Consider the following 17,565-nt stretch of genomic DNA (forward strand, 5'->3'; position numbering starts at 1 on the left):
GATTTCCCTACGGGTTTTGTTCATCACAGATCAGACTATTAATCTCCATCATGCAGTGCTGCAGCACTTTTGTTTTCTTCTGGTGCATCTTTAAATCCTTTGAAACTGCTTTGGTCATAGACTGGATCGATTAAGTATGTGATGTGGATAACTTAGCTTTGTGTATTTTCAGGTGGAGCCAAATACCAAGCTCTTCCCAGCTGTGTTTGCATGCCCCACCAGTGCAAACCTCTTCCAGTTTGAGTTTGTCAAGATCAAGGTTTGTTTTTTTCTTAATCCCACACTGAACATGTTGCAATGATTTATTTAGTATTATGCATCATTTGCACAGGGAATAGTAGTAGGTGGGATTAGACTGTGATCAAAATGCATGTTTTTTAAATATATAAACTACTGAGGACGATGTGAGGATAATAAATGTGAATTAAATATTAAGTTAAACTGTTCTTTATTTTGCTCAAGGACCACTTAGAGTCCTCAATACTGCATATTTACATCGCTTAGAAGTGATGTAAGAATCAAAGTTATTCTAGTAAGTAGACTATTACAACAGGAAGCACATACTGCAAAGCCACATGTTAATATTGTTTTCCTTAAATATTATCTTTTCTCTCTGCTCTCTGTTTTCCTCCTCCCTCCTCTGTTCCCAGGATGCCATGCCACTCTCAGCAGCCATATTTAAGAGCGAGCACAGGAACCCGGTACCGCAGTGCCCGCCACGGCTGGATGTGCAGACCATCGTGGCCGTGCTGTGGAGCCGGATGCCAAACACCTTCCTCAATGTGGAGACGGCTCGGGTCAGCGAGAGGCACGGCTGGGTGGTCCAGTGTCTGGAGCCGCTGCAGATGATGGCTGTTCATATACCTGAGGAGAACAGGTGAGCTATAAGGATAAAGAATGGATTTGAGCTTATATTATAGAAAAACATACATGTAAGACTAACCTGCATTATATGACCTTGAGCTTGTTCTAGTCCAACACTGTTATACTGTGCTTGCATTGGCTAGAAAAAAGTTATTGGTCAGCAGTGTGGGATCCATGAGTGCTGCTTTGCTCCTTTTATAATTATGATGCACAAGAGGTTTGGACATCCCAAGCACATTACTAAATTAAAAGCAGTCCATTGAATACCTAGGTAATTAATTACATTATGCAACACAATCATTAAGATGATTACTTGTCTCCATGGTGCTGTAAGTTTAAGCATTGTCAGTGGTACTTTCCTGTAAACTTCCAGTTGCAACTGTGAAGTCTGATGCAACGTGATGTTTGATCTTATTTATTCAATGTCTAGTCATTTGCTGTAATTAGTAGAATTATTGTGATGTTAACAGATTCCCCTTTTGTTTGATGAGAAGTTACATTTACTTCTCCATTATCCTGTTCTTTCCCTGTCTTTCTTCCAGGTGTTTGGACATCCTGGAGTTATCTGAGCATGAAGACCTGAGGAAGTTCCACTACCACACGCTGAAGCTGTACTGCGCCCTCTGTGCATTGGGAAACAATCGTGTAGCTCACGCCCTCTGCAGCCACTTGGACCAGTCACAGCTCCTCTACACCATTGACAACCAGTACCTCTCTGGCATGCTCAGAGAGGGCTTCTACAATGTCCTTATCAGGTGTGTTAGTTGCACTGCCAGTTACCTGTTATGAATATAACACAATCACACAATAATCTTTAAAAATTGTATCAATAAATTTGTTTTTGATTTTATTTGTTAATCTTTTCTTTCGCAGTTTAGAAAATTTGGGAGCATTTCAGTTATGGAGGAGCAGGAATTTTCGGGGGAAAAATAATAAATGCAGCCGTCAGTGATTTAAAAATATGAAAGTTTACAGTGCTGCAAGTGTTAATACTTGACAGCCTCCATTTTCATGCACAGAAAAGAGAAGTTTGGCAATATTTTTCCTCATCAGATAATCTAGTGATGATCTATGGTAGAATTATTACAGCGCCAACTACGTGTTAAGGTGATGAAGTGGCACACAAATACCACAGAGTAAATTTGCCATATAAATGTTAATAATGTCTCTGTGATCTATTTGTGTTGCCAGCACATCCAGTGTAATTGAATTTCTTTTCTTCATATGGTGCCAATAAATTCTCATCTTAACCACAGATAGACATAATTGGGCTCAATTATACATTATGAAAGTCACCTGGCACTTTGAATGCATAGTGCTTTCCCCCATTATCACTGAAAATGCAATTTTAAGTGAACGATGTCTCTGTGGGTGGAGAGTTTTGCTTCAGAATTGTGATTATGGGCCACAAAGTATTTCAGAACTCAGCCTCTCAGCAGCTAGGCAGATAATCGCTGAGTCATAGGTATTGATCAACAACCCTGTCAATTCCCACAGGTATATTATGGTAATTTTGTTCTGTTGGGCTGCAGAAACATTAATAATTGCACATTTATACCACTTAGGGAAGTTTATTTTTAAACCTAAAACTAGAATAATGAATGGGTTATTCCACGGGTTTGAGTCGTATGTAATAACTGAGCTGATTCTTCTTTTCATTGCCAGCATCCATCTTGAGACGGCGAAGGAAGCTCGCCTAATGATGAACAACGAGTTCATCATCCCCGTGACGGATGAGACGCGCTCCATCAAGCTGTTCCCAGACGAGTCCAAGCGGCACTCACTTCCTGGCGTGGGCCTGAGCACCTCCCTCAAACCTCGGGTCAACTTCTCCCCCGTAGGCGCCATCAGCACCAAACGGCACCAGCACATCTATAGCCCCCAGATCCCTCTGGGCATCCTGAAGGAGAAAGCCATCAGCATGCTCACCGAGGCTGTCCAAGGTGGAGGCACTCACATCCGAGACCCAGTGGGTGGGAGCGTCGAGTACCAGTTTGTCCCCATTCTGAAGCTGATTGGAACGCTGTTAATCATGGGAGTCCTAACCAGTGAGGAAGTGAGGCTGATTCTCCTCCTGATTGACCCAAATGTGTTTGGAGAGGCCAAGGAGGGTGAGGAAGTGAAGGGGGATGAGGTTGCCATGGTGGGGGAGAAGGAGGAGGTGAGCAAGAATGAAGAGAAGGCCGTGGAGGCCGGAGAGGAGGAGACCAAGGAGAGTAAACCGCCAGCCAAAGGTCTGCTGGAGAAGTCACTGCCCGAGTCTGTCAAACACCAGGTGATAAAAATGATCATGAAAACTTTCACACATACTTCAGTGTTTTTAAACATGAGACTGAAAATAGTTACAAAAAAAATAAAAAGTTTAATTATTTTCCACGGTTTTAATTAAAATTTACACATCTTATTTGCCTGCATTGGATGTGGTACGCTAATTCCTCATTTGTCAGCGGTTCGGAGCTTTTGTGATTTTTCGCTCACTGAGAAGTGACTACATGACTGCAGAGGAAGGCAGTGATTGAATACTAATGTTCCTATCAATGACAAAAAAGTTCACAGTGCTGTAAATGTTAAAAATTGATTAGAAACAGCTTTAATACATGCATGATTAAGATGGAAGTAGATAATCTCTTGAAAAATTGCAATTATATTTGAAGTTTCTCTCTGTTTGAAGTCAAAAAACTTTAAATGAGTTTATATTAAAACAATCAGTCATCCAGGAACCACATCAAACGGCACAGACACAGAGAAAGAGAAACAAATTAATATGAATTTATTCTGCTTTCCTGCTGAATTCATCTCTTTGAATGGATTTTATGAATAGGTCTCTGTTCATTTCAGATGTGTGAGCTGCTGCACTACTTCTGTGACTGTGAGCTGAAGCACCGCATCGAGGCCATCGTCTCGTTCTCCGACAGCTTCGTGTCCAAGCTGCAGTACAACCAGAAGTTCCGCTACAATGAGCTGATGCAGGCGCTCAACATGTCCGCCGCCGTCACTGCCAAGAAGACCAAAGAGTTTCGGTCCCCCCCGCAGGAGCAGGTACAATACTGCAATGGACCAAAAAGCATATGAGAAATTGTTTACATTCTGTTTGAGATGTAATTTATGTTCCCGGTAGTTTAAGGTATTAAATTGGAACATGAAAACCCCAGAATGAACACTTGGGCCTTGGGGTGTAAAAAATCAATGACCTTGACTGCAATAGAGTCAGTGGCACAGACTGGAACACAAGGTTTTGTTGCAGTGCCTTTTAGTTTTCAGTTGTTCCTTAATTTAACTTTCAGCTGGTATACCACAGGGTTAACTGGGCCATATGTGAAGCTAAACTGAATTTGGAGTGAGGCCTGCTGTGCAGTGAGAGTTTAACAGTTGGTATTTAAGAGTAGAAAATTATTAGACCCAGAGGGGAAGTTTGCAGTATGCTGTGTTCAACAGTGTCAAGTAATTTTATAGGTCAGCCTTAAAATTGTTTGCGAGGTTAAATACAGGTTGTTAACGGAAACAGGATATTAACACACAGACAAACACAGAAATGCAGAGTCAAACCAGCTAAATGTCCGAAAATAACAGTTCGACCAGAGCATACAGCAGATGCCGCTAGGAAACCTAAATCTAGCAGACAGAGCAGTCCGTGCTATCTGAACCTTTCAGACCAAAATATACCCCTGAGGGTTTACACTCTCTCTCACAGCAGATGCTGAAGCAGTTGGCCTCTTTACTCTAAAGAGGTCAGACTCAGGTTTCTTTGTGACATGCCATCCAGCCAATGGTCAGTCCGGAGGCCGTGGGCTGTTTAGACCTTATTGTTTATTTGGATCCACATTAGTATTTACTCTAATGAACCAATGTTGTTACTCTGGTAACAGCTGATGCACCATTCAAAAGGTCTGGGAATTGTAATGATTAATAATTAGTAAACCTAATTCACCATTTTTTTTTTGCCATGGTTTCTTGTTGCTTTTCATCCAACATAAACATTGATAGGATATATCTACAGTATTGGCCTGGCCCAGTTATCGATCCATCTCTTCTGTGTTGTCATGTATTCACTGTAAAAACACACACAAGGAATGGTTGGACCTACTCGTTTTCATCTTATCATTTTTCTGTTTGATGATCCTTCAAATCCCTTTTTGGTTTCCTTTGCTTTTTATTGTCGAAATTTAAAAAGCATAGATAGAAGCAGTTGGATTATTTGTTGAGACTGTGTGATAAAGTATTGGATCTTTTTGCTCAGCGGCTCGATATAATACAAACTTAAGCTCCTAAACAGTTGTGCCGTTCCTTACACCACATGCTTTCAGTGTTTTCCAGCTCAGTTTATAATAACTGTGCCAGAGGCTCAGATCATTGTACCTAATGAGTAGGCTCCATTTAACACCCATTTCTCTTTTTAGTGTGTCTCACAGCCAGAGTAGAGAGAAAGAAAGAGGTATAACATTGCTCGTCCACACTCCTTTCTTTTCGGTTTGTGTGTAGAACTGTTGCACACAACACAGCAGCAAGCCGAGATCTGCATGACTGCAAACTTTTCACGTTCATAGTGTTTAATTGCATTTCCCCCAGAGTTGCAAAACCTTGCAGGTAAGCACAAACCTCCAGCTACACTGCCTGAAAAATAAGTAGTAGTGGTCAGCATCAGATGATGTTACTGTAGGCAGCGTTGTCTAAGAACGCTGTATGTTCCTCCCATGGTTTATTAAAAAGCCGGGACAGAAATAGACATCGGAATAGCCTAAACTGGACATTGCATTTGCTTAGCCTGGCGAAGCATCTCATTTATATTTAGTGATTTATAGTTAGCTTGAGACACATATCAGATTTATCCAGAATACTTTGTCATTAAAATTTATATTTCTAAAGGTCTTAATTTCTGCTTTTCACTAGACTGAGAGACTGTTTCTCTCTGCACTGATCAGACAGACACCATCTGAAAAGCCCATGTGAGCGTTCACTGCAGGAGACTCCATGAGTAAATCCGCTGTTGAGTGTGACTCCGAATAATAATGTTACTGTCTCCTCTGTCTTTCCGCTGCGCTCTGCCATGCCATCTTTCTTTTATTCTTTCTTGTGTGAAAGAGTGATTATTTCTCTCTTCTTCCTCTTCCCCCCTGTGCTTCTAAAACACATTTTTGTATTCCCTTCCCCACTCTCAGCTCTACTAATCTTATTGTCTTGTTTCTCTGTTTCCTATAGATCAACATCCTGTTGAATTTCAGTGCAGGGGAGGACTGCCCCTGTCCCGAGGAGATCCAGGATGAACTCAACGCCTTCCATGAAGAATTGCGACTGCACTGTGGTACAAATATTTTTGTTTTCCTTTCATAACCGACTGGTTTATTTTTTAAGTTCAGGCACGGTGAAAAATTTTTCTCACAATCTGATTCAGTTCTGACATTTTAATTTTTGACCTTTGACTAAAGTAAAAACACACACAAAGCACTTGTTTTCTGGGATGTGATTTTAAAATCATAAGCACTGGTCATAGGTCTGGAGTGAAATGGATTCTAACAGTCACAGTGACTGTGGCCTGATCTAGTATCAGAAATAATGAAAGGCTCTGTTCACGTTTAAGCACTTACAGGTACAAAATGTGTAAGTTCATGACAGAAATATGTTTCCACTTGCAGGAATTCCAGCGGAAGAGGAAGAGGAAGAGCAGGACACTTCGATTAAAGGTCGTCTCCTTGCTTTGCTCTACAAGATCAAGGGTCCACCTCAGAAGACAGAGGAGGAACCCACAGAAACGGAACAGGCTGCTCCCAGTAAGTAACTTTATAAAGCAAAGAGATAAATGGCTTTGTAGCCTGAAAGCATACTTATGGGTTGGTGGAATTTCTGAAGGCCTGCAAGATCGGTATGCTATTAAATCAATATTTCTTCATTATCTGAAGGCTTGATGGAAAGGGAAAGGAAATAAGGAAATAAGCCATACCACTATCTTAAATCTTTTGCCTTTCTTTGATGTCTCTTATTTGTCGTTAAGCATCACATTGTTATTAGAAAAACCTAAAAAATAAGTTCAGATTTCTTCATTATAAATAATAGAGAACATATGACACTGCCTGGCTACAGGTTTAACAAGTTCTTTGCTTCAGCCTGGGGTCAGTGGTTTCAATCTTTTCTGCTACCCTCTCCTGAAAGCACGGTTATGTTCTGTACCAAATAATGGAAGACTAATGGACAGCCTCTGTGCGACTCTCTGCTATAAATTTTAATGCCTTGCTCCAGCCTCACACACCTAGCCTGCATTATTGAAAAGCTTTAAGTGGACAGATGATGTGATTCAAGCTGATTCTGATAGATGTGCATTACCTTTTCTACATCATATTAAGATCACATTGAAGTAGATATGTTAAATCATGTGCAAGGAAACGAGCTGCTCTTCTTTCAGTGTATTATGCTGCCATTTTTACCATGTAGATGTTATACTAATGTCTGATCTGTTCACCTGAATACTGGAAATGTCCTGGACTTTGGAATGAAATACATTTCTTGTGGTTTATAATTAAGCATGAAAACATAGAGGAGCCACAGATTCTCAGTTCAAACTGCTCCTTAATGTTTGACAACAAAAATTTAATTTTCAGTAAACAAGTTCTTTTCCCAAAGATACAAAAACAACCAATTTAATCTCAGTAGACTGCAGAACACGGAGCTTTGTTGGCTGTAAAAGAACCCAGTAGCTCCATGTTTTATTAAAGAATAGAGCCTTGCATTTCTAGACTTATTAGTGGAATTAGATAAAAGCTAATAATCCTCAAAATCAGTCTGCTGTTCACTGTCAGTGAAGCAGTTCCATGTTTTGTCTGCTGATAACAGATGAGTCTCCGTTTTTTTTTGGTCTTTTAAGTCTTTCAAGGACTGAGTAGCTTATGTCCTCTATTTAGATGCCAGTTGTTATTAAAACTAATTTAAATTGATTTTGGGACGCATTGATTGAATTTTGTTTGTTATGGATGCTGTTTTTGTCTTGGTGACCACAGCGTAGTGCTCAGGAATTATCTTCTGTTTTTATTTACTCCTATAGCACAGTGCCCTTCTTCAAATACACTGACTGCATCTTAATAGAATTTATACAGATGAAACTAATTCGTTTAAAAAGAGGATTACTCTAAGTGATGAACTTTAGCCATGCTGGACCTCCCCGGCACTGCAGCTGTATTGCAGTGCTAGTTTTAATGTATTTCAAAAACGGAATATAAACAAATGAGAGCTTTGATAGTTCGGGAGGAAGTTATAAGTACGGCCAACTCTGTGTTTGGCCTGTGCTGAAAACTGAGTTCGGAGCAGCTGTGAAAGTTTTTATAAATGATACCATACTCAGTGTGTGTGGTCATTTGCAGATTAGCTTGCAGACAGGGTAGTGTTTTTTTTTGTGTTTGTGATGACTCCCATGTGAGCCACTGTTTGAGATGATGCAGAGCAGATGTGAATCTGTGAGACATTCACCTTCAAGGCATCTGGCTCCCTCTCTCTCTCTCTCTCCCTCTCTCGTATCTGTCTCATCTCTCATTAGGATTCTGCTCAAATCTGACCCTTTATTTGCTACACATGTTGGACTGTTTGACTTAAACACTCAAAGTTCAGCGATAGCTTTGGAATAACAATGTCATCATTTGGAGAGGTGCAGCCTTTAGCTGCAGCCTACATTTATCACTCCAGGTCACTGAGTTCCTCTGTGGTTGTTGCCTTGTTTTATTGTTGCTTGTCATTTGTAACCTCAAAGTTTGGTGAGACCTTAAGATGAAGTTTCAAAAGACCACATCTCCCTTCCTGGGCTGCAGTTTAATTTTCACCCACCTCTATATAGCTGTCTTGTATGGCTATAAATGTGGATAAAATGCATGGAGTGGACCCATGTTGTTCCTTTTCTTAAAATGAAAAACCTCTCTGAGGGGCCTGGGGAACTGAGGCCACAGCTGTTTCTCAACAGTCTTTGGAAATAGTTTCAAACATTTTCTTCCAAGGTACTTCCTCTGGAGCAAAAACTTTAATGGATGACCAAAGTCACCCATACTCTAACCTTTATTAAGTAATAGTTTATTAGGAAGGAAGACAAGGGTTGAGAATAGTATTGGCTTATTTTGTAACTGCATTTTGCTTAAAGAAATTCAGTCTTGTAATCCCAACATTTTAGAGTCAAGATTAGCTGAATGATGAGTGAATGTTGTTAGTGTTGGCAAGTGTTTAATACTCCTTCCCTGCAGCGTCTGTAATATTGATGCCATTTTATTTGGCACTGTTGGGGAGAAGGGGAGGCAATGCAAATAATTAACCAGTTAACACATTTAGAGCGTGAATGTGGACGTGGTGATTTACAGCCTCATAGTATATTCAACATCCAAAAATTGATTTTACATGTGTGGACACAAAATAAAAAATCTAACATACTGTATTGGTGAGTCTTGGTTGATTCATGCAGAACATCAGATGCTGAGTAGGAGATTGTTTTGTTGAGTAAGCCACCTCTGTCAGATCTGTCTGTTTGGAAGGACATAAAATAACAGACAAATACGTTTTTAGAGTTAGAATTGATATGAGATCCAGTGAGTGGCAGAACCGCAGCACTTTCTTTGCTGTCGATTGTTGCTGCATTTTGTAGGTGTGGTACCCAAACAATCCATTACTCACAGGAACACACTGTTTGTTCAGTGGTGATCAAGTGTGGTGCCACCATTAGCCTCTGACAGCAAAACAGCATTAATTTTCTACCTGTGTTAAATTATTCATTGAGTGAATCTTTAATTCTCACTTTGCCAGCCAACCTGAAGGAGCTGATCTCCCAGACCATAACCAGCTGGGCCCAGGAGTCTCATATCCAGGACCCAGAGCTGGTCAGGGTGATGTTCAGCCTGCTGAGGAGGCAGTACGATGGCATCGGGGAGCTGCTCCGGGCCATGAAGAAATCCTACACCATCAGTGCCGCGTCCGTGCAGGATGCTATTAACCTACTGGCATCTCTGGGTCAAATCAGGTCTCTGCTGTCAGTGCGCATGGGCAAAGAGGAGGAGAAACTCATGATTGATGGACTCGGGTAAGAAAATACCTTCATATATATATATATATATATGTACACTACTCTCTCTTATTTTTTTTAAGTCAGTGTAAATGAGAATATAAAAGTATGTTGTTTCCTCAAAGTTTTTATATTTGTCCCTCATTTTACATCGTTACTGACGTCGATATATTTCCATAGTGCAGCAGTATCTGAGATGTGCAGCGCGTTGCTTTAAAGTGTTGGAATGTACAATATGCATGTACCATGACCTTCACAAACCACTGTCTCGTGTTCCCAGTGACATCATGAACAACAAGGTTTTCTACCAGCATCCCAACCTGATGAGAGTGCTGGGCATGCACGAGACTGTCATGGAGGTCATGGTCAATGTGCTGGGAGGAGACAAGTCCCAGGTAACCCCATTTGGACCACACCTCCTAGATTAGTCAGTACAAGCTAGTGCAGCAGAACCTTCACTGTCATGAAAGTAAATTGTTTACAAACATACTTAAAATAAAACATACTTTTATTTACATAATCACATGACATAGTCCTAGTAATTTTTTTCTATGGACCCCAGGAAGAGTAACAGCAGATGAGAATCCAAGTAAATGGACTATAAGCAATAACCCTTTCCAGGTGACATCTTTGAATTTCTAATTTTGTTCGACTACAAGTCCAAAACCCAAAGAGATTCAATTTATTTAATTACATAAACAAAGAAAAGCAGCAAATCTTCACATTTTAGAAGCTGGAATTTTTACTAATAAATTAGTAATAGTTGCACATGCATTTTCTGTTTTCCAACTAAGTGATTATTCAAGTGGTTTTGGCTCTGCTCTTAAAAATATTAACAACGGCGGGGAACTTTTAGTTCCTCATTAAAATCCTGAATTTATTTCTTTGGGCTGTTTGACTGAAAAGTCCTGACACGGGCTGGGCTTTTTATGCAGCAAAATTTATCCTAAGACGATGAGGTGAGCCAAAAGCAACAACCTAATACCCAGTAAAACCACAAGGGTACTGGAGAGGGCAGAGGAGTGAACTAGGCATAGGAGGGCATGAAACGGGTGAGAGGGAGGCCTCTGAAGCCTGTCCTTTTTGGGCAGTGCTGACAGAAGCTGGAAGAGATGGTTGTGATTTAATGCCACGGCCAGTGCCAAGCATGAATTGAACCTCAGACAGACAGACCTCAGGGAGACATTCAGGCCTTCACATCTGACTCTGGCGGCCTGATCATGCAGTCTCAGACATAAATTCCAGACCAGTTTACTGCCACTTGATATGTGCAGTTCACTTACTGTGTCCATATAAAGTGGCAGCACCACAGCTTGCAAACATATATCAGGTTTGCAATATTTACTCTCTTTGATTATCTCTAATGTTGTCTTAGACACAGCATCGTTCTGTATATTATATCAAACCATTAGTGATTCGGGTTATGGTTTTGCTAGTTATGGCTTTTATCACACAATAAAGAATAACACCCATAATGGGATCAGAGGAATAACAATAAAACAAAAAATAGCATTTTGACACAGGTGTTCTGTTTTTAAATCCAGACCTTATTAAGATGTTGATTTCCTGTCATCCACAGCACAACCACACAGGCAGTTTTACCAGGGTGAAACTTCTCACCAGACTTAAACACATTTAAAAGGATAAAATTGCTTTGGGTTTCAGAACCATAACAGATCTACTTTAAGAAGTGGAAGCATTTTGGCGTGATTGAAAGTCGAACAGTCATGAGTGCGATTTTCTGCGCTGTGCATATTTGCAGAGTGTCATTTGCTGCTGGAGGTAAGATTCCCCTCCCTCTGGTATCTGTCCATTCCTCTGGCAATTTAGTTTCATCTCTGGCGTAGCTTCACTCTTAGCTTTACGCTTAGGCTGACCCTTAAAATGGACCCATGTTAGAACTCACAAAACTGAGAATGACACAGGGGTGATGTGCGAAAGGTGAAATGATTTTCCAGTTGTTGTGTTCTGAATGGAAAACAACATTTTATTTATTGACTCCACTATAAGCTTGTTTGATAGGCCCAGGCCTTCAACAGAGCCACATAATACAGTATGAGACTTTGCATCCTTCAGACAAATGAAAATAGATTAAAATCTGCCTGAGCTCCTGCAACCACTTCTTTGGAGAAACACTAGATGTCATCTTCAAAAACATACTCTTGTCTCTCCCAGCATCTTTAGAACGGCACATTTTGTATTTTGATTGTTGAAGCGAATATTTAAGAGTTTGAATTTTGCATTAAAAAAAAAAAAAGAGAGGGTCTACTCTTACTCCAGCACTCCTTTACTTTTGTGTTTTTGTTTCTTCATGCACAGGAGATTGCCTTCCCCAAGATGGTGGCCAGCTGTTGTCGTTTCTTGTGCTACTTCTGTCGTATTAGTCGCCAGAACCAGAAAGCCATGTTTGACCACCTGAGCTACCTGCTGGAGAATAGCAGCGTTGGACTTGGTAAGATTTTATGCATTCACTAAATGAGACTGGTATCTATTGATAGTCAACTTTTTCTTTTGCTTTTGTGTTTACATCATTGTGAGAGAAGAAGACAGGTTTAAAAATGTATGAAAGATTTTAAATATGAGTGATGAGCAGAAGAAAAAGATGACAGATTGACGTTTCAGAGGGAGAAGATGAGATGCTGAGAGACGGTTGGAGAGGTATAGTGAGAGAGTGAAATACTGAGGGAAGTATTTATAGGGATACCTTGACATTTTGAAATGACTCCCCACGTATGTGCCACACTGTAAGAAATGAAAAATCGCCCTTTCGCTGCTCTCAAAATGATGCACAATAAAACCAGTAGGTCCCAGTTGCTGGAAGAGTTTTCAACTAATAAAAGTGCAGACACAAACTTATCACCCACATTATGACAAGCGTCTGGTGAGGAAAAATAACAGGCTGTGATTCAAAATGCCAGGGTGTCAGTTTGAGAATGACAGGGGCAAAGGAGGAGGCAGCTGATGGAGAGAGAAGAATGGTGGCGAGGGAGAGAGGAAAATGGAGGATGAGGGTTATTTAGTCATGCAAGGAAGGACTGATGAGTCACTGGGCTCCGAGCGCTGCTGCTGTAAACTAAAGCACCTGCCTGTGAAAGAGGAGAGGTTCACATGGTCTGCAGAGGACAGATGACTGCAACCACACCACTTACATGAAGCATTTGATATCTGCTTTACTCATAAAACACATGCGTCAACGTGAACGTGCTGGTCAGTGTGTAGTTCTAATTAGAAATCAAGAAATGATCTTTTAACTACATTGCCACATAACATTGTGCACAGTTATTTTGAGAGTAGGTGTCCAGTGGGAATTTAACCGTCTATGTTTGGAGGGAATTTTTGTTCAGATGGAATCACAGAGGATTGATTAACTTTTGGGTTTTTTAAGAGCTCATTAAAAAAAGTGCACTGAATACAGTATTAACTGTCATGTAGTCAACAGGAGTCAGTGTTGTCAGTTAACATTTCTACAGTTCATTGCTGAAACATTCTGTGCATCACTTGAATTAGTATTGGAATTTTTTAATGATTTCTTTAAAAAATGTATTACGTTGCCAAATCTAATTTTGTGTAAAAGTATAATTGATGGAAATATTACATGCTAAGGTTTTTCCATATCTGTTAGAAATAATATAGTTTCCTTCTTTAACAATAAATATCTAAAATGTTGTGTAATATACAAAATGAGCTCAGATTTAAAAAAAAAAAATATCAGGATGCCATTTGTGATAAGGAATCAGCTCAGCCGTAGACCTGAACTCGTCTCATCAAGTCTTAAACAATACCTGCAATTTAACAGAGAGACATTAGAGAATATCAGGACAGCATATGTAGATAGACTGCCCCCTGTTGTTTAGAATGAAATGTCTTCTGGCTTTGCTGGTGACACCTGGTCTGTGTCTTTAGCCTCTGAAGCCATGCGGGGCTCCACTCCGCTGGACGTCGCAGCCTCTTCAGTGATGGACAACAACGGCCTGGCTCTGGCCCTGGAGGAGCCTGATTTGGAGAAGGTTTGTAACCTCTGCGCTAAATCAGAGAAACAGCACAGCAGTGAAAACATTGCTCACTGCAACTCAGTGAATGAGCAGATAAAAGAAACAGACATGGAGTAAGATTTGTCACTGCTACGCAATAACTGACCCTCAAACCAGGCACTGTAAAATTGTGTTATTGAATCATATTACGTCTAACATGCTGAGGGGAGAGAACCAGACATTTTTGTTGCAAGTGCCTTCTAGACAAAAAGATGATGCATCTAGACAGCAAGATGAAACTAGTCTTTCCGGTATTAATAACAGTCATTTATGTGTTAGAGTTTTCATGTTATGTTGAGCATATTTTGCAATATAAGAATGATGTGAGCAGTCTGAGGTGTAAGATGATCAGCAGTGTGTGTGTGTGTGTAGGTGGTGACATACCTGGCAGGTTGTGGTCTCCAGAGCTGCGCCATGCTGGTTGCTAAGGGTTACCCAGACCTCGGCTGGAACCCCATAGAGGGAGAGCGTTACCTGTCCTTCCTGCGGTTTGTCGTCTTCTGCAACGGTATGTGTAAGAAGATGAGTCAAAGAAAACTACCACCTGATAAACTTCAAAACATGTTAAGAAATGTGTATGATTATGATAACATATAACATATTATGACATAACACCATGTCCAGGGTTTCTGTCTTATAACATAGCCTGACCTGTCCTTTTATAGATAATTTAACCATCACTATATGTGTGCCTGTCTCTTTGCCTGCTGTGTTTCTGGACCAGGTGAGAGTGTGGAGGAAAATGCCAATGTGGTGGTGAAGCTGCTGATCAGACGCCCGGAGTGTTTCGGCCCCGCCCTGAGGGGAGAGGGAGGCCAGGGTCTGCTGGCTGCCATGAAGGAGGCCATCAAGATCTCTGAGGATCCTGCCCTGGACCTGCCGAAGACCCCCGATGGAGTCACTTCTGGGTAGGAATCCACACCAGTTCCTTACATATCTTCGTTCCTGGCAGGGTTGAAAAGCTTCAGGGGAATCAGGGTTTAGATCATAATGAGACACTAAAAACTCATTGAGTGGCTGGAGAGCAGTCAGTGCTGATAAAGTCTCCCATTATCTGTATCTTTGTGTGAGTTGTTACTTTAATTAGATTTTCCAGTGTGTTTCTGAGCACTGCTTAACCAGCGTTATTTTTAGTTATTACACTCTTTCATGGAGCCTTATCAGTGTGAATTTGATATGTTGTTCCTTCACATTACTTTGGTTGAATTGCTTTACTTAACAGCCAAACAAGAAAGTAATTGTAAAGGGAAGATTTTACTGTTATCAAACACAGGTAAAACACCTCCATCTTTTCCATAATTTAAAAATTCTAAAATCAATTCACCCACTGGCATAAGTCTTGACTACTGAATTTGAGATGTTTTCATTGCATTTTAAGACACGTTTACCTTAAAGACATCATACAGAGAGGTATTGGTCTGTTTTGAGGTTTAAGGGAAAAGAGAATACCAGCCTTGACATTGATTGAAGCTGTGGCCAGTTTGCAGAAAGTGTTTGTGCCTCCACACATTAGTATGCAAAGGTTGCAATACACTGGCTGCATTTTAATGTGGGAAGGTTATTATTGCCTGAAGTGAGGAGAGAAATTGGGAAGTCGGTCAAAATCAATGTGTATGTCATAGTGGCCTGTAAGGAGATCCATGTATTCTGCCAAAAAAAACGTTGTTATAAATGCTCACAAAATTGCCCACCTACTGCTTCTCTGACCATTTTATTCTTAAATTGCCTCGTGGGATCTATGTGTTACTGTTCCTGATCCTTTAACTATCAAGAAGGTTTGCAGTATTAAAAAAAAAAATAATAATTACAATGATAGATTAATGTTTGTGTCTGTGTGTATCAGGTCTGGTGAGGAAGAAGGAGAAGTTATCCACATGGGCAACGCCATCATGTCCTTCTACTCCGCTCTGATTGACCTGTTGGGACGCTGTGCTCCAGAGATGCATGTGAGGCTCTTGACAACAACAACTCACTGATTCATGAAACTCTATATACACTATAATCATGAAAACATGATTATAATGATAATTATTGAAAAGTTTTGCTTAAAGATTCTCTTTTTTTGGAGCTAAAAATTCATTTTAGTGAAATCTTCTCCTATCCTATCTTACTTTCATCTGTTACAGCTTATCAATGCGGGTAAAGGTGAGGCGCTGCGTATCAGAGCCATCCTGCGCTCTCTGGTTCCCACCACAGACCTGGTGGGCATCATCAGCATCCCCCTCAAAATGCCTGTGGTCAATAAAGGTACGGCCTTTGTGGCTGCTGTTTTACTTGTTTGCTATGCATGCAAATGTAGATGGCTGAGAGATAAAAAAATAAATAAATAATTGATCCGGCTAGCGCAACAAAAACAAGCAATATTACGTTCAAAGATGCTTTGTATGCTGGGGGTTATATAATAACCTAATAGGAGCCAAAAGTGAGACAGAAAATCATACACCCGAGACAGGAAAATGGTGTTCGGTGTGGATTCAAACCTGAAGCTGCGCTCAAACACAGTACCCTGATCAAACATTTAATTTAAGTTGTATATACAAACACAAGCTCCGGTATATCAGAAACAAATATTCTCTGCTGCCTGCTGAACCAAAACTCCACATTATTCTACAGTCTTGAAATAGGAAAAAGGTTGATTTTACTGGTACACTATGTATGTCACTGCCAGATCAGAGAACCAATATAATTTTATGTTGCTGCACTTTTGGGATCATCTCAGCTCTGCCAGGTGGATGTATATCATTTTAAATGACTGTGTCCTACCAGTGGGATCATTCAGGACTGAATATCTGGTCACGTCTCTGTGTTTCTACTGTGGAAGAAAATCATGGTTTTTCTAGTATATTCCCGGTTTGTGCTTTGCTCTTAAATGTATGTGCTCTCATTATCATTCCAACAAAAAGTAATCTTCAGCAGCAATCACAGCAGAAAATTAACTTCACATTCAATTTTCTTTGTGTCATTTTCTAATAAAAAAGCAAGCTGTGTTAAATGAACTCGCTAGACTTTGCTTGTGTAAAAGTTTCCACAGCTTATCATGCCTGGAATTACTTTTACCTTAAGGACTCTCTTACAACCAATCCCCTGTGTTTTTACATCTTTTAATCCTAAATCAAGTGTCATTCGATATTTTAATTCAAGATTACCTTTTCTTACATGAACCTTTGTCCCTCTTTCCCTTCTTCCACCTGAATTCTACTCCTAATCATCCTTTTCTTCCAAGCTTTTTTCTTTTCACTCGTACGAAACAAAACACTTTGTAATGCCCTTTAACAGTCTTTAGTAATCTGTATACACATTAACCTAAAGCATTTTCCTCCTAAAATGTGTGTAACCTTCAGACGGCACAGTGACAGAGCCTGACATGTCAGCCTGTTTCTGTCCGGACCACAAGGCCCCCATGGTGCTCTTCCTGGACCGAGTGTATGGCATCGAGGATCAGAGCTTCCTGCTCCAGATGTTGGAGGTTGGCTTCCTGCCCGACCTCCGAGCCTCGGCGTCTCTGGATACGGTGAGTCCTAAATAACTTTCTTCACAAAGCCCTGATTAGCCTTCAGTTTCAAACTTCCGTTTTATTGCTGACTAACTACCAAAACATTTGTGTCTCTTTCCAAAGATTATATTTTTGTCTTTTCAGTCTGGAATTGCACA

General features: G+C 40.4%; 1 protein-coding gene across 4 annotated transcripts in view; it reads left to right on the forward strand.

Moving 5' to 3' along the window:
* The window catches only part of ryr3 (ryanodine receptor 3), a 115,927-nt gene that overhangs the window by 46,924 nt on the left and 51,438 nt on the right, over nucleotides 1–17,565 (forward strand). For all 4 annotated transcript variants that reach the window (XM_041064031.1, XM_041064032.1, XM_041064034.1 and 1 more), the window contains 16 exons: nucleotides 173–259; nucleotides 651–877; nucleotides 1,407–1,619; nucleotides 2,530–3,139; nucleotides 3,703–3,903; nucleotides 6,061–6,163; nucleotides 6,495–6,629; nucleotides 9,628–9,901; nucleotides 10,164–10,278; nucleotides 12,203–12,335; nucleotides 13,787–13,890; nucleotides 14,287–14,422; nucleotides 14,639–14,822; nucleotides 15,758–15,860; nucleotides 16,041–16,161; nucleotides 17,256–17,425. In XM_041064031.1, the coding sequence (XP_040919965.1) occupies nucleotides 173–259; nucleotides 651–877; nucleotides 1,407–1,619; nucleotides 2,530–3,139; nucleotides 3,703–3,903; nucleotides 6,061–6,163; nucleotides 6,495–6,629; nucleotides 9,628–9,901; nucleotides 10,164–10,278; nucleotides 12,203–12,335; nucleotides 13,787–13,890; nucleotides 14,287–14,422; nucleotides 14,639–14,822; nucleotides 15,758–15,860; nucleotides 16,041–16,161; nucleotides 17,256–17,425 (2,916 nt within the window). The remainder of the gene's footprint in view (nucleotides 1–172; nucleotides 260–650; nucleotides 878–1,406; nucleotides 1,620–2,529; nucleotides 3,140–3,702; nucleotides 3,904–6,060; nucleotides 6,164–6,494; nucleotides 6,630–9,627; nucleotides 9,902–10,163; nucleotides 10,279–12,202; nucleotides 12,336–13,786; nucleotides 13,891–14,286; nucleotides 14,423–14,638; nucleotides 14,823–15,757; nucleotides 15,861–16,040; nucleotides 16,162–17,255; nucleotides 17,426–17,565) is intronic.

This window comes from Toxotes jaculatrix, chromosome 19 (genome assembly GCF_017976425.1).
Source record: "Toxotes jaculatrix isolate fToxJac2 chromosome 19, fToxJac2.pri, whole genome shotgun sequence".
Taxonomy (NCBI): domain Eukaryota; kingdom Metazoa; phylum Chordata; class Actinopteri; family Toxotidae; genus Toxotes; species Toxotes jaculatrix.